This window comes from Crinia signifera, chromosome 5, assembly GCF_055691185.1.
Source record: "Crinia signifera chromosome 5, ASM5569118v1, whole genome shotgun sequence".
NCBI lineage: Eukaryota > Metazoa > Chordata > Amphibia > Anura > Myobatrachidae > Crinia > Crinia signifera.
Genome location: NC_139221.1, coordinates 204652787 through 204669378, shown reverse-complemented (window position 1 = coordinate 204669378; position 16592 = coordinate 204652787). Strand labels below are relative to the sequence as shown.

Genomic DNA, 16592 nt, shown 5'->3' with positions numbered 1-16592 from the left:
ATGTTCATAGCCTGATTTTTTATATGTTTCAATATATCTCCTTGCTCTTTTGGATATAAATGTACCATGATTCTCTGATTATATATTAAGGTTCTCCTATTTCTCTTGTTGTAGAGTGTTTGATGAATATCTTTTTTAATAAACTAACTAATAATGGTTATTGTATTTTTTGCAGGTTGAGGTCGATATTCTCCTTAACTCATATGTGCGTCGTTCCGGCCTTCTTATAAATTCTAAATACTGTAATGTACTTTTCTTATGTTATTATTGTTGATTTGGTACTACAAGCTTTTTATATACAGTTTATGATAAGCACGGCTGTGCTGTATATATATTCAGACGTCATATGTCTTTAAAGTATAGCAGCTGACAGACGGCTTGCATATGTGGTTAATTTCGGCTGGAAACCTGTAAACTAAAGAATGTACATTTTTTCTATATAGATTTTTAACTCTTATTTTTTATGTATATGTATGTATTTTATTGTATATTGTTGTGCAGTTATTTTAGTGAATATATGCGCCAAAATGATATTCATTATGTTAGTAAGCCTGTAGCTGCTGATTGTAAATGATGACACCTGAAAAGGAATAAGGGTATAAATACCTGATTCTTACCTGAGATAACCACACCCCCTGACGAAGTCCGTTCCTGTGATGAAACTCGTTGGTCGTGGCTTGATTTGGGTCCGACGTAGTGACGTCCCATTCCATCTGGCGTCCATGATAGCAGTGGAGCGTCCTATTCTGAGGTCCTCTGACTACATCGTAGTGGCGGCTGTTCCCTGCACGTGTTGGCCGGGTTGTTACTGCTATCCATTTGGCTGGCAAGCATATATTCTTTTACCCCAAAAGTGTTGCTTTATATCTGGCTCATTTGGTGCGTTTCTTTCTTATTCTTTTAGCACACACACACACACACACACACACACACACACACACACACACACACACATATATATATGCTGTCTTGTTGCATCCCATGCATGGTTTTGGCACAAATGCAATTGGTGATTCATTTCCTATTTTTACATAATACAATATGAAAGTACTTCAGAAAAATGAACCAAAAAAAATTATACACATTTGTAATTGGATAAAATTGTTTGATTGACATATGAGTATCCATTGAGCTGTAGCACTGAAAAACAAAATACGTCTAGCATGCCAGGGGTGGATCATGTGGAGCCAAATTAGAACAGTTTCTGATTGCACAGTCAAAATTGTACATAGCCACAAATCTCACCGTGTGTATGCACCTTTATTTTAATCATTCACAATAGCATTGATTTGGACATCCTGACCCAAATTGCTTGATGGAACAAAAAGGAGGAGTGAACAAGTAGCCAGATATCTATTAGAACTTGTCAAAAATGCAATCAGAAACTGTCCTAATGGGGCTCCACAATATCCACCCTGGGCATGCTAGACTTATTTTGTTTTTGAATGCTACAGCCCTCTGGATACTCATATGTCAATCAAACAATTTTATCCAAATACAAATGTATATCATTTTGTTTGTTCGTTTTGCTGAACTTTCAAATTGTATTATGTGAAAATAAGAATTGAATCACCTATTGCATTTGTGCAAAAATCCTGCATGAGATGCAACAAGATAACCAACTGTATGCTTACCAATTATATCAGTAAACAAAAGTAATTATAAAATACATATCATAATAAATTATATAATTGAGACACAGCACTGAAAACCCGTATAAAGTAACAAATGTTTATTTTTGCCATCTAAATTAAATAAGATATTATAAATAAAAAAAATCATATTTGCATTATACTGTAGATTACAGACAGTTAGCACACGTTAATCACCATTGCCTACTCAATTTGGACATAACCTCCATCTTGTGGTGTTATCTATGCAATCCAGGTACACGAGCAGGTAAATGGTAGCATACAGTAGCAGTTCACCACGGTTGTACAAGGGTGTAGAATAATTTGTACTTATTATTGTACATTGTATAAAACATGCAACCAGAGTTAGTAGTATTGTTGGACTAAATAAATAAAAGGAAACAAATAAATGTAATTAAATTCCACCAAATTTCTTAAAAGCTTTCTATTAAGGATCAATTGCTTATTTATTAAATTGACTAGTACCAGTTTGTCAAAATGACACAGTAACATAACTAATGCATCAACACTTGACTTGCTTTGTCGGAATCTAGTGGCCGCCAGTACGCAAAACACTTACATTCCCCCCATAAAGGTTAGGAGAAGCATTAGCCTTTTATTATATAAAATGACTTGCAGTTCTATGGAGAATATAAAAAAAACACATTTTACTGACATTTGTAGTTCATCTTTCAATTCCCTATTACTGCTTTTGTGATATTATTGGCAGAAAATTATATGATGCAATCTTATAAATTCAAATGCCTTAGCCAACAAAATGGCTGTCTCCACTCTATTTAGGCCTAGGTGCACTTTACAGAAGCAGCAACAGAACTTCAATAAAATTATGTTTAAGAAACTATCTTAAGCAATAATCTTAATGAATGTTTCAGCAAAAAAGTATCATGTATACATTTATTATAGCTCTAAATTCACTAAGAATGTCCACTTGCATCCTATTAATAAAAACTAATAAAGATTTTCTAAATTTCACATTACTAAAAAAAAAATTCAATGTTTTCTCATAGAAAAAAATTCTAGAACAGTTTTTACAATATGGTACATGGCTCTAAGGGGTTTATTCTAGTTCATTCTTTCTGGCAAATTCCTTCTTAGATGGACAAAACCATGTGCACTGCAGGGGGGCAGATGTAACATGTGCAGAGAGAATTAGATTTGGGTGAGTTATTTTGTTTCTGTGCAGGGAAAATACTGACTGCATGATTTTACACTTCAATATAGATCTCACTTTGAAGAAAAACCCCACCCAAATCTAATTCTCTCTGCACAAGTTACATCTGCCCCACCCGCAGTGCACATGGTTTTGTCCATCTAAGAAGGATTTTGTCAGAAAGAATGGACTAGAATAACCCCCTAAATCGGTATTCCTTATGCTATTGACAATTTAAATGTTGTAAAGCTGGCTTATGACACAATTGCAGAATTATTTCACTTACTGCATTACAAAACTGAATGGAAATATTCTGTGTTCTGAAATCTATAGTCAAGTTGTAAATAAGAACTGGGGAAAAAGCAGAAGCAACATTTTAAAACTATAAAATGCATTAACAAATAAATGTAAATTAACTGTATGCTGAAAGGTAAATTGCTAACTGTGGGCAACATGACCTAAAAACAGTAACAGATTTAGTATATTGTATTACATCAATAGTATGACATACAGGTCCCTGTATTCTGCCGATGATACGAATCTGGCAAAGTAAAGCATTTTGTTGGTATCGGCAATCTCCAAGTCCACAGAGGTATCGTCAGTGAAGGTTCTGGGCATCAACCTCTGCATTCTCGTCTTGCATCTCCCCTTTTTCTCCTATAGATGTCATTGTACAATGTTAAAACACAAGATAATGCCACAATGCAGTTCTGAGGTTCGATTACATTCAAAATAAATAATAACAATATTAATGATAATAATAATAATTATTATTATTATTATTATTATTATTATTATTATTATATGCATTGCCCAAATATATTATTGTGGTCCTTTTGTTGATGGCTGTTAATACCCAAGCATTCCAATGGTATCTTTTGGACTTTTGCCTCTAATTGAACTCCCCATTTATGTATTGTGCTGACATTTCACAGTACCTTTGAATAAGGGCCTAATACAGTGAATATACCAGAGACTTAAACATGTAATCACTTGTATAGAAAAGAATGAGTAATTTAACAGTTCCTATGTTGACCAAACTGTAGGGAAATGTGCATTGTGTGACTTATTGGGGTTTCATTATAACAGTACCCATAACATCATTCCAACAGAGCGAATCTCTACATATAGGTTCTCAAACTAAAGTCAGGTCCCGAAATAGTTCACTTTTAAAGATCACCTAACAGGTACACGGGTGTGTTTATTACTCACTGACACATTTTAAAAGAGCCAAATGTGTAGCTAATTATTGAACTTGTGATTATATAAGGAGATCTGGAAAACACGAACTGCTTGGGGTTCCTAGGACCAATGATTTACAGGTACACCGTTTTTTAAATTTACTTAGAGAGTTCTCATTTGCGTCATCAATTTGTTTTGAATTCCAGGCTTTCAATTGACTGCGTTCTTTCTGACTCACTAATTACTTTTTGATGTTCGCTCACAAAGTATTGACTGCAATTGCACACACATGGCAGCAGCCAGATCTCATTTTATCATGACTGAGAGCTACTTTTTAGCTTGATATTTTAAATAAATACACTGGATTGGCTGATACACTCTGTCAAGCTACAAAGAAATACAATTCAAGAATGTTATGTGATATTGCATAGTGTTTTCTTTGGAATACATATCTGACACAGTCCGCCATGGCTAATCTGTGGACAAGAACTACAGCTAACAGTGACAAATTACTTTCTTTTGGAGTTTCATAATATAATGTTACCTCTGATTCGCTAACGTAATAATCTGATATGAATGGTGTTCTCTGTGGATACTGAAGCAGTTTAGGAGGATATTTTTGTCCTTTGCTGTGAGAAAACAAGGACTGTGGTGATGTATAAAATGTCTCAATGTGCATGTGTTCTCACCTTGGGTCAGATGCACCAAGCTTCAAATAGTGATAAACGAATAGCCAGTCAGCTCCTAACAGTGATTTTTAACATGACTTTTTTTGCAATATATCTTTTCACTCTCCACTTTATCAATTTTTTTAAAGTTTGGTACACCTAGTCCCTTATCATTAGCACAGTAGCTAGCTTCATAGGCTGAGATACTGCCCTGATACTCATAAAGAAAGCTACTGAACTCTCATATTCTTCTCCAGTATGGAAGTAACTGTTTGATCTTTGTTAATGCCTATATCTTTAGATTTTTCTCACCATATGTGTGAGTCCAGTACGTCTAATAATGTTTTGTACTGAACAATATTTGATTTAGTTTAATAAAAATTACAATACTATATGGGTATAGGGGTTAATTCTGAGTTATGAGAATATGAAAAAAAGAAAGTAACTTTAAATTGCAAACAAATCATTTTTAAATCCAGTAGGGGCAAAAACAGTGCATTTTATTTTTGCATACAGTGTAAATACTAGCAGCTTTTGCATGTACAGTAGCCAAATTCGGATTAGCCCACAGGCCTACAGGGGGAAATCACTGAAGAGCCCCAACCCTTACTTTAGGGTTCCTAAACTTGGTGGAACAGGATCATCGATGAACTATGGTTTGCTTTCACAAAAACTATATGAAGATTAGTCCTCCTTTCAATAAAAGTGGGTGGTCCTGACACATTCCTGCCCCCCACCCCCTCTTTCATGCACTCTTTAATGATTGCTCAACTATCTCTGTGGCAGCTGTCCACACACCATCTGATGGCTGTCCGCACCCCTTAAGATTGGGAAACTACCACTGCATTGCCAGGGGGATGACCCTTTTTGCACCAGTTTAACTATAAGAGTAGCCCACACATTGGGTGAAATGTAATAGGATTAGAGATTCAGAAAGGGAGAGATTTGGTAAGAAATCTCCAGTTTTTTTAAAGCAGCATTCATTGACAATACATACATTTACATTAAAAATCAAACAGGTTTTGCCGTGTAAATGATTGACGCTTTAAAAAAAACTTGAGATTTCTTACCATATCTCTCATTTTCTGAATTTCTCATCCTATTACATTTCACCAATTATTTTTACACTGTAATTTAGATTTGAGAATTAGTCGCAGCCCTCTCAATAATATCTATACCGCTAAATATCTCAACACATTTAAATCCACTCCTTTTGCCACATTCAATTGTTGCAATATCCTGCAAAGAGAATCCCTATGTCTTGAGGGAAAAGGTTTGCTTAAGTAGATTAATAAATAACAAGGTTGTGCCTGGCAAAAACTGAAAATTGCCTTTACATGGGGTTAAAGGTTTGATGTTTGAGAGTTTGTGAGAACCGACTGCAAAGCTAAGCACCTGTCCATATATGTTGTTATTATTATTATATTTTTATTTATAAGGCGCCACAAGTGGTACGCAGCGCCGTACATATAGAACACATTATAACAGTACAGGGTATACAGAACTAGACATAACAGTGACAGAAAAACAAAAACAGAGCACAGTTAACAGCACAAATCTTGGTGCACAATACAGCTGAGATATAGGGAAGTGAGTGAGAAGAGATGTAGGTATAGATTGTAGGTGAGTAAGAGAGCTGTAATTGAAAGGCAGTGTTGTGAGAACATGAGGGAGGAGGGTTGTTATCATGGACATACAAGTTATCTATAGCACAATAGATAGATAGATCTATCCTATAAGACACATGCATAGCAGCTATATAAATATAGGAAATACTGTAAATGTCACTAAGGAAAATTATTTTCAAGAAAATCACATGGCAAATGAACCGACTGGCTGATGAAAATGAAAAAGCTTACTCTTTATTTCTTTACTAATAAATCTAGACAAACTATTCCACAGCAATCAGGAGAATACAATGAAAGAACTGTGTTGGCCTCCAATCTCTCAGTGAAATATCTTAGTATGTCCACAAAGACTTTGAATGTCTAAATTACAAGCTGTCAATGTGTAAACATGAGAGAAAGGGTTTTACAATTTGAGGAGGATGTTGACTCTCATCATGGTCATTACTCTTTATACATAGTTCTGTGTAGGATTATTTACAAGTCCTTTGACTTTTCGAGTGTGTGCAAAGCATGTACAATTGAATCCCATAAAACTGCTTTACTGTTAGGGTTTGCAAGAGTCCATAAAACACCTCTCTTGCTAAACATCCCTCCTATGACTAAAAGGAAAAAGCAATTTGATGGTACTTATACTTTAATGTAGTTTTACTCATTTCCTTGTACTTCTCTGGTGGCATAGCAATGATGCTAATCTAATAAACTTTGCAACTTTGAACTAATCAGCTGCAGTAATAACCCTTCCTGGAAAAAGGAAACAAGGGCAGTACGGATGGTGTAATGGTTAGCATTACTGCCTCACAGCACTGAGGTCAAGGGTTCAATACCCAGCATGGCCCTAACTGTGCGGAGTTTGTATATTCTCCCCGTACTTGTGCGGGTTTCCTCTGGGTACTCCGGTTTCCTCCCACAGTCCAAAAATATACTGGTAGGTTAATTGGCTCCCAACAAATTAACCCTACAATGTCTGTGTGTGGGTGTACATGTGGTAGAGATTATAGATTGTAAGTTCCACTAGGGCAGGGACTGATGTGATTGGTCAAATATTCTCTGTAAAGCGCTGCGGAATCTGTGTGCGCTATATAAGAAACTGCTAATAAATAAATAAATAAATTAACGACAATACAGCAAGTATTTTTTGTAATATTCATGATTTATCTTTAAGGATACTGTATCTTCTGTCAGTACATAGGGGGGTTATTCTGGTTGATTTGAAAGGCTTCGAATTTGCAGCTTTGCAAGTCCCGCCGCCCGCCGAATTCCGGTACGCCCACCCCCTCGCATAAACATCTATTCGCAGGCTGTGGGGAACACCCACATCATTTGCTGGTCGCTGACCAGCAAATGATGTGGAAGGTACATGCATATTTAAGGTTACTCTCAGGTAACCTTAGATATGCGTGCACATTCACCAGGAAGTGGGCAGGCAGCTGACATCCGGTGATGTCAGCTGCCGGCCCCTGGTACCCACATTACGTGCCAATTACCATGGGAACGCCCTGCGTTTTCATGGGAACGCCCTTGAAACAATGGGCATTCCCGTGGGTGCGACTATCCGACGCCACCCCCCGCCCACAGTGTTGGTGCATGGATGCACGCACCCTGCGTCTGCACATGCTCAGAAATTCTCAGACACACAACATCAGTCCCCCATGCGAACGCACGAGTGATCCGAATGACTCAGAATAAGGTCCATAGTTCCACGAGTTATTTATCTCTTTACCAGTTTAATAAGCATAATAGCAGGGTTATATAGGTTCTATGCTGGTCTTAGAATCAGTCTGCCAAAAGTGTACTGTACCCAACAAGATGTGTCCAGGCTATACAATTTATGTGCGCAAGGTTAATATCGCAACTAGCAAATTGGGCACCTTGTAATTTTATTTCACTAGTGCTGTCTGGGAAAGTGCATATGTGCATTCTTCTTCACAGCACCTATGTATGTCCAACAAAGGCAGTGAAGAGCAATTTAAGTCATTATATAGCTTTAAATGCCACTAAACTGGAAGCAAACACTTTTACCTTCTGTTCCTAAATTTTGTTGAAGAAATTGCTGCCCTGTTCAAGTGATAAAAGCAAAGGTGCATAGGCAGCTTGAAATGGATGTCAATATTCCAAAGTTGCATCTTCTCCATTAATTAAGTGGGCCAAGTGATATAATTCTGTAAGATGGCCTGGATAAAATCTCTGTGAACCCTACCTCATTTAGGGCCTTATTCTGGTCGATGCGTAATTTTCCGAATTCTTTCGGATGGCGTTTTTTAGCCCTCTGCGCATGCGTGGGCAACGCTATGCGCATGTGCCACGCACAGTCTCCGTACTTGTTCTTACTAATGCCGTACAGAAATGTGCACCGCATTCACTCGGGAGATATGGGCGTATTATGGGCATCATTCGGAAGTACACAGGGGCATAGTTTCAAAGTGGGCTAAACTGGGCGTAAACATGGGCGTACACGAGGGAGTGCACTAATTATGGTAGGCGTGCATTCGGACAGAACACCGACTGCAAACTAACCAAAAGGCAAGAAATATGCGGTGTCCATAAGCAAGTATTTCTTTGCGGACACCACTCGGTCATGCGCTAGGCATTCGGATCGCCCAATTAGTACGGCCGCACCTGAACCAATGTCACCTGAACACAATACAATCCACTCCTCTACTCATTACTCATTAATTACACTCTTTTCATTGCTTCAATTAAAAACCTTGCAGCTTAAATGGACCATTACAAAACACACAAATCTATGCTGAAAGCACGGCTGCATTTTTTACACACATTTACACTGCAAGCAATGGACAGAACTTGCTATCACTAATATAAATATACATGTCACCTTGCATTTCTTAGATTTATGTATGACTATGTTAAATGTATTCATGATTATCATTACTAATTTTACCCTTTACCTTTAACATGCCCACAGATGAGCCTACCCAAGCAGATGAGGGTGTCCGTGGGGCACTCCTAAGACTCCGACATCATCTGCAGCTGGTCCTTGCAGACCTGCAGGATCTTACAGATCTACTGCTTTAAGTTTTTTTAAATTATATTTTACTTTTACAAAATTTATGTTACAAATAAATAGTTTATCACAGTTAGAAGTTGTCTGTGTGTTTTTTAACATTAAACAGTATATGTGTAAATTGTTTATAATAATTTTCAGTAGCAAAAGGTACATACTGTATATAGATGTATGTTATTGTAGTGTGTACATCCTTGCAATACACAAATGTACGATAATTGTAGATCTATTTACATTATCCAAACAACAACATACACACTCACTGTGTTTATAACTGTTGTTACGTTTGCTTTATTATGTGTTAGTAATAATTAACACATTGTAGAATATTGCATTTGACGTGCAATTATGATATCATATGCATACATAAAACCAAGATAAAGGGGTGACAATGAATAAATATCACTTCACATGATGTAAGGGTTAATGTCTGTAATGGATGTGGTAGTAATGTGTTTAAGTATCTACAGGTTGAGTATCCCGTATCCGAATATCCATTATCCGAATTATTCCGAAAACCATACTTTCCAGAAAGTGAAATTTTTTTTTTTTTTTTGCTAAAAACTCACTGGGGACATTTGTAACAGCACTATTGAGGACATGATATGTAACTATCACTATATATGTACAAGAAAATGACTGCTTGGCATTCAAATTCAATATCTGAGATAGTACACAAATGTTTTGAAACCTTGTTTTTTGAACAAATAAAATATATTTGTGTGTATTTTATGTGGTAATAAAATATATTTGTGTTTATTTTATGTGTTTATACAGCATAAATGCAAGAAACTTCAAAATACATCATTGAAATATTAAAATATTCCGAAATACGGAATAATCCGTTATCCAAAATTCTCCTGGTCCCGAGCATTTTGGATACGGGATACTCAACCTGTATTAGGATTTAATTGATTCCAATTCCAAACAAACACTTTTTCATGAGGTTGGCTAATTGCATAAGTGGGTCATGTGACCGATTTCTGAGTTCAGATAATAGTGGTGAGTTTTGCGATAATACACCGCTTTGATGCGTACGGGCAGGTTCCCGTCCGTTCTGACGCGGTAAGACCGTGCAGACGCTGTAAGACCATGCAGAATATGTGTGTGTCCACTGGACACGCAAGGTTTGGATGTCGTCCGTAAACACGCCCTGTTCTTAAAGTGTGAGTCCGTCCAAATGCGGAGGACCGGTGGGCGTTCCTTCGTACCATGTCCGCACAGCATGGCGTGCGGTCCGCTCCGAAAGAATTCTGAACGGACCGCACCAACCAGAATAACCTCCTTAGTTTTCTTCATATGTTTTGCTAGATGAAGTTCTGACTCATCCCCTCCCCCCCCCCCCCCCCCCCTCCATTGCATCTTTTATGTTTTTGCAATATGTTTACTCCCTTTACTCTTCGACTGTGTGGAATTTTTTGATTTGTGTACCTTTATTCTGGTTTCAAAATCAATAAATACTAATAATTAAGAAAAGAAGGGAAACATGGATGATGTACACATTATCTTTCCCACAAGAAGACAGAAGATATCTCCTGTACATAGAGTACTGCATTCACCCCTCTTCCACATCATATCAATTGAAGTGCTGAAGACAGAAGATTACTCCTGAGCACTCCATCCTGCACTGGGAGAGCCTCCTTTTCCAATGTAAAGTCTACTCTCATATAACATAGATTTGACCAAAAACACAATAAACCAATATCTAATTAAGCTGAAAATTATTTAATAATAAGTTTAGAAGTATTTCATCCTAATCACACTGTATACAGTGTACAACATTATTTATTCCAATTTACACTGACATACTAACTATAAAGGAACTGTACAGCACATCACTAAATTCATTCTTCATATCCTTTGTACCCTTCGTTTTTCATAAATCAGGTAATTATTTTTTATTATTATTATTATTATTATTATTAACTGTATCTGTAATTTAACGAAATCTAAAACTCTCTGGCTAAAAGAAACTAACAGATGATTCCTCGGCTAAGTATTCTATTCGTAATTCGGAATATTGAGCACTGTTGTAGAGTTACTTTTGCTTTTGTGGGAATGGCACACAGATGTAACAACACCTGAATATACAATGTCACCTCTATTCCTATCCTGCTTTAGTGGTAAAAGTTGTTTCAATATTTGCTGACTACTATTGACATAACTTGCAAGTACCAAATATTAATTTGCTCATGGTTGTTGACCATATTTTATATTTAGTCCGTAGAGGGTTCTCTTTGTTAAATATAACAGTGCATTAACAGTTTAACTCACTGCATTCTTTACTGACGCATTAAAAAAAAAAGAAACAATTAAAAAAGAAGATACATTTAACCAGTAAATGTTCAGGTCAAAATATTCACTTGAACAGCCAGCATTAAACAGCAGCAAGAAACGAAACTCAAGAATAATTGGTTGAGGGGGGCATAGCCTAGTGCAGTTACGAGCTGGACGTGTGGTGCCCAGGCTCCTGCATCTTACCATCTAAAAGGCACCCCCTCTATCACTTTCCACACACCCAGACCCGGCTGTCTCACCTGCCCTGTGCCCCCGAAGCTTCCTTGTGCCGAGTGTCTTTTCCAGGTTGCGGCCTACTCCGGCTCCGGAGACTAAACTAGTGGAGCCCGCCGTGTCTGCTCTCCCAGCGGGCGCGCAGGGGATTGCGGGAGCCGTCGAGATTACCGGGGACCCCACTGCATAGCAGGACACGCCACAACCCCCTGCAGCCCAACTATCCCCCACTGGACCTGCATAAACGGCCCTGGGGCTTCTCTCCCCGGCCCTCTCAACTCCTGTTGGCCATCTTGGAGGTTGCGCACACCAGATAACTGAGGCATCTACGCTGCCTACCACCTCCAGCTGCTACTACACCTGCCCTGCTTCTCTGCTGGACCTCTGGGCCCCCCTCTGTCCCCCAGGATTGGTCGTGGGTGGTCGAGGAGTCGGAGTGCCTGTTTCCAGACGCTTGCAGAATGCGGCCTGCCCGTGTCTCTGGGGCCGGGACCTGGGGCCACATTGTTGACCCGGACGGACCTGGATGTCGCCTCACGCTTGTTGCGCACCTGCCCAGGCCTAGCATCAACAACTCCTACCAGCCTGGAGAGGGCGATGGTGGACCACCTGCTTAACAGATCGCTACTGCTGATCAGGTACAAACAGGGGACTGGGCTGGCCCACCCCCATAGGTGCACCTAGAGCCTGGTTTACCCTGCCCTGACCCATATCCCCCTTCCAGGACCTTGCCCTATCCCTGACTCCCGCCACGCTACAGAAGGCCGTATATTGTGTGGTCCAGTGGCCCCCCTGGGTTGCTTTCTCTCCTGCATGTCTTGCGGCCCCTTGTGCGCACCACTTAATAATCCCAAACACATTGCACACTTATACAGTGGTATTCTCACCCATGCTGATAGTTACCAAACTTGCTCATAGGTAAATGTAGATCCCCGTAACTGCTCACAATATCCCCTTCCTCCAGGTGCTTGCTGTAGTTATGCCTCCCAAACGCTCTAAGGGAGCTCTCCCCCCAGGGTGACGTTTCCATCAAAAAAATCACCCGCTGCTGCCGCTTCACCATGTGGCACCATGGCTACATCCTTCAATACAAAAGATCAAAGCCCTCTCTCCAAGATGGGAGTCGACAGTGACTCGGAGGCCCACTTACAGTCAAAACTCTTTGTAAAGTCCTAGAGGCCTTTAAAGCAGATCTGACCAGAGATCTCATGTCCTCGATACGAGAGGTCCAAACTGAGCTAGTGATGATTGGAGACCGCACCAACCAAGTGGAGAAAAAAAATGGAGGAACTAGTGGCATCCCACAACGACCTCATTTCCTCTCACGGCCTCCAACAATCCGAACTCAACACTTTGAAAACTAAATTAGCGGACCTGGAGGACCGTTCCATAAGGAACAATATAAAAATCAGTGGCATCCCAGACACTGTGGCTAATTCTGAACTGGAAGGCTATGCCCTAGCTCTCTTTTACAAGCTTCTACCCAATACAGATGAAAAAGACCTGCTGATTGACCAGACTCACCGCCTCCTGAAGCCTTGTACAGTACCAGCAGCGCTGCCCAGAGATTCCAGAGCAACCAAAGAAAGAATCCTTAAGGTAGTGAGAACTGCCGGAGATTTGGATTTACTGAGGAGGAGATCAGTTGCACCAATCACGACAGCATTATGTTCCCAAGACATACTGTACCGCTGGGGATTCCCGATGAAACTTATAGTAACCTACGAGGACAGCACCTACACTATTTAATCCCTGGAAGCTGGGGTCAAACTGTTGCTGGGACATCTCAGTTAAAGCAACCCTGGAAGATAAACAGAAGTCGACCCCCCACATGGAGTGGGAAGCCACATGAAAAATTGCTGGACACTTCCAAATTTGGGTCCCTGTCTCTGACTGGATCGAAGTCTATGGTCCCTTAAGTCTAGTAGCTCGGCTGAGTATATTTCTACCTTGTTATTTGCTACTGTTCTTCTTTTTTGCTATTGTCGAATACGGTTTTAATTACATGTCCTTACTTGTTGTACCCCCTGACCTATAATTTTATATTACTGATATGTGTTGACTGAGTTTAGCTCCATTTTGCTATATTATGCCAACCACTCTTTCTCTTTTTACTTATCCTTTGTTACATCTTTAGAAGCAGTTACATCTTCTCCCGCTCCAAGTTCCATGTATGCCAATTGCGACCAGTACCATGCTTCTTCTTATTTGCATGATGCATGGGTGGAGGCCCTAGGCCAGCAACCCCCCAAATACCCCTTAGTATACTACTGCAAGTTCCGTTGTTCCCTGCAGTAGTTATGCAGAACCATTATACTGGGTCATTTTGGTTTCCCCCTTCCCTTGTTTTTTCCTCCCCTCCCCCACCACCTTTTTTATTTTTTTCTATTTTCTGTTGTTTACCCAAGGTCCACAGGGTCACTCTGGCCCCAAAATACTTCAGTATTTGACACTATGTTTAGGTGCAAGTTGATAAGCAAGCTAGGACTACCTCTACCATGCCTGAGTTTCTCTAATAGAATGTTAAGGGGTTGTACTTCCCAAATAAGCGTAGATTAGCTTTGTCCTTTTTTGCCAAACACAGAGCAGATTTAATTGCTCTAAACACATTTCTCCTCTGTGAACCCCCCACTGTTTAAGGATAAACAATACCTTCTGGGTTATTATGCGAACGGCCCCTTTAAACTAAATGGGGCCTATTCAGTAAACATGTCTCTTTCACCCTACATACACAAGTTGCTGATAAAGCGGGTAGATACTTCATTCTGACAGGTATGTTGGACAACACGCTGGTTACGCTAGTCTCTGTATACTGTATGCACCAAATTCTAATCAAGTACCATTCCTTCGCAAGTTGTGCACATTAATAGGTGCCTCTGCTAAGGGTTCGCTAATTGTGATGGGCGATGGGATCAACCTAGTTGTCAACCCTTCCCTTGACAAATCCTGTAGTCCTAAATCCTTAGGCAGGCACAACCTTAATGTCTTCCTTTACTAACTTGTTATCTGAATTCCATTTGTACAACATACACAACCCAACTGTCCGGGAATATACTTATTACTCCCCAGTCCAAAACACTTATTCCAGGATAGACTTGGTGCTGGGCGACAAATGGACTCTCCAACACACCAAAAAAATGGACATCCTCCTCATCACATGATCCGATCATGCCCCTATCATATGGCTCTGGCATATTGAACACGGTAAAGTAGTAGTAGTACGTTTATTTATAAGGCGCCACAAAGTGTCCGCAGCGCCGTACATAGCAAACAAAAAAACAAATTACAAGGTAACGTACAGGGTGTGTTGATAAAATACAGCATAAATAGTGGTATAGCTGGTAGAACTAAAATCAGCATCAGTTCAGAAGTAGGTGTCGAAATTGTCGAGGAGACTGAAGATGAAGTAGAGGAAGGGAAGAACAGGACAGGAGCACAGGTGAGGTAAAGAGGTAGGGTGAGGAAGGAGGGCCCTACTCATAAGAGTTAACATACTAAATGGAGGTGGGTGGACGAACGAAAAACAATAGGATAAGTAGGAACGGATGGGAACGGAGGCAGGATAGGAGGATCAAAAGAGGTTAGGAGGAGGGATGGGCTAGTCAAAAAAAGTGGGTTTTGAGGGAGCACTTGAAGGAAGTCAGGGAATCAGAAAGCCTGATGGGTGGCGGGAGGTTGTTCCAGTGCAGGGGGGCAGCGCAAGAGAAGTCTTGGACACGGGAGTGGGAGGAGGTGATTAGGTGAGAGGTCAGTCGGCGGTCAGCGACAGAGCGAAGAGGATGGAAGGGAGTGTGGATAGAGATCAGTGAAGAGAGGTAAGGAGAGGTGGAGGAGGAGAGAGCCTTTTAGGTGGTGAGGAGTTTAAAGAGAACTTGGAAAGGAATGGGGAGCCAGTGAAGAGATAGACAGAGGGGGGAGGCAAAGGTAAAGCGGCGGGAGAGGAAGATGAGCCTAGCACCGTAAAGTACCTCCTTGTCCCTGGCAACTATCCCCCCATCTCTTGTCTAATCCCCTATCTAAAAATATCATCTCTGACAACCTCACTAACTACTTAGCCACTAACTCCCCCCCAAGACACCTCACCCACAACTCACTGGTGCGTTTCAAGGCTGTCACTCGCGGTGCCGCCATTCAAGCAGGCGCTATCCTTAAAAAACAGTTTTTCGCCTACCAAAATATGTTAGAAAACAAAATCAGAGAACTAGATGCAAAAAAATAGAGTGATCCAATCCCCGTCTCTTTGTAAAGAACCATCAGAAGTCTGCAGCCAACTTCAAGGTATTGTTTATCCTTTTTACTACTATAGTAGGCAGCAAGGCAGCTGGCAACAGTGCATACATAGGCGGGCAAGTGCGCTGTGTGCTAACTACATACTGCAATTTATATGTTTGGTTCTGTCAAAGGAATTAAGCATTTTATTAAAGCAGAAATGCTTTTTACCTGGCATTACAATAGCTTGTGTAGATCCTGAATCAGCACTTAGAGATAATCTGCCACCTTTAGCCAATCTATCACACAACAAGGTGATGTGCTTCTTCAGTCTGGTAGTATCTTTTGGGATAGTTAGTTGACTGGTGAGATTTAGGGCTTGGTCTTTAGAACTTTTAGACAGACAGGTCCTCAGCAGATGAGTTAGTGCTGCATCCACAGACTCTTCCCAGCCCTAAAGGAAAAGGGAGAAGGTAGAGAGAATTATGTTGTTTTCAAGCTAATACTATAACAATAAGTAGTTACAAACAAAAATACCACATTGTAACAACAGACTGTACAGGAATAACC

The 16592-nt window shown here is 39.9% G+C and overlaps 1 protein-coding gene across 1 annotated transcript in view; it reads right to left on the bottom strand.

Moving 5' to 3' along the window:
• Positions 1-1717: 1717 nt before the first annotated feature.
• The window catches only part of LOC146005778 (protein PTHB1-like), a 489046-nt gene continuing 474171 nt past the window's right edge, over positions 1718-16592 (bottom strand). Inside the window, exons 20-21 of the mRNA XM_083145203.1 lie at positions 16254-16476; positions 1718-3459 (exon numbers count right to left, since the gene is read on the bottom strand). Coding sequence (XP_083001329.1) covers positions 3401-3459; positions 16254-16476 — 282 coding nt within the window. The 3' untranslated portion in view covers positions 1718-3400. The remainder of the gene's footprint in view (positions 3460-16253; positions 16477-16592) is intronic.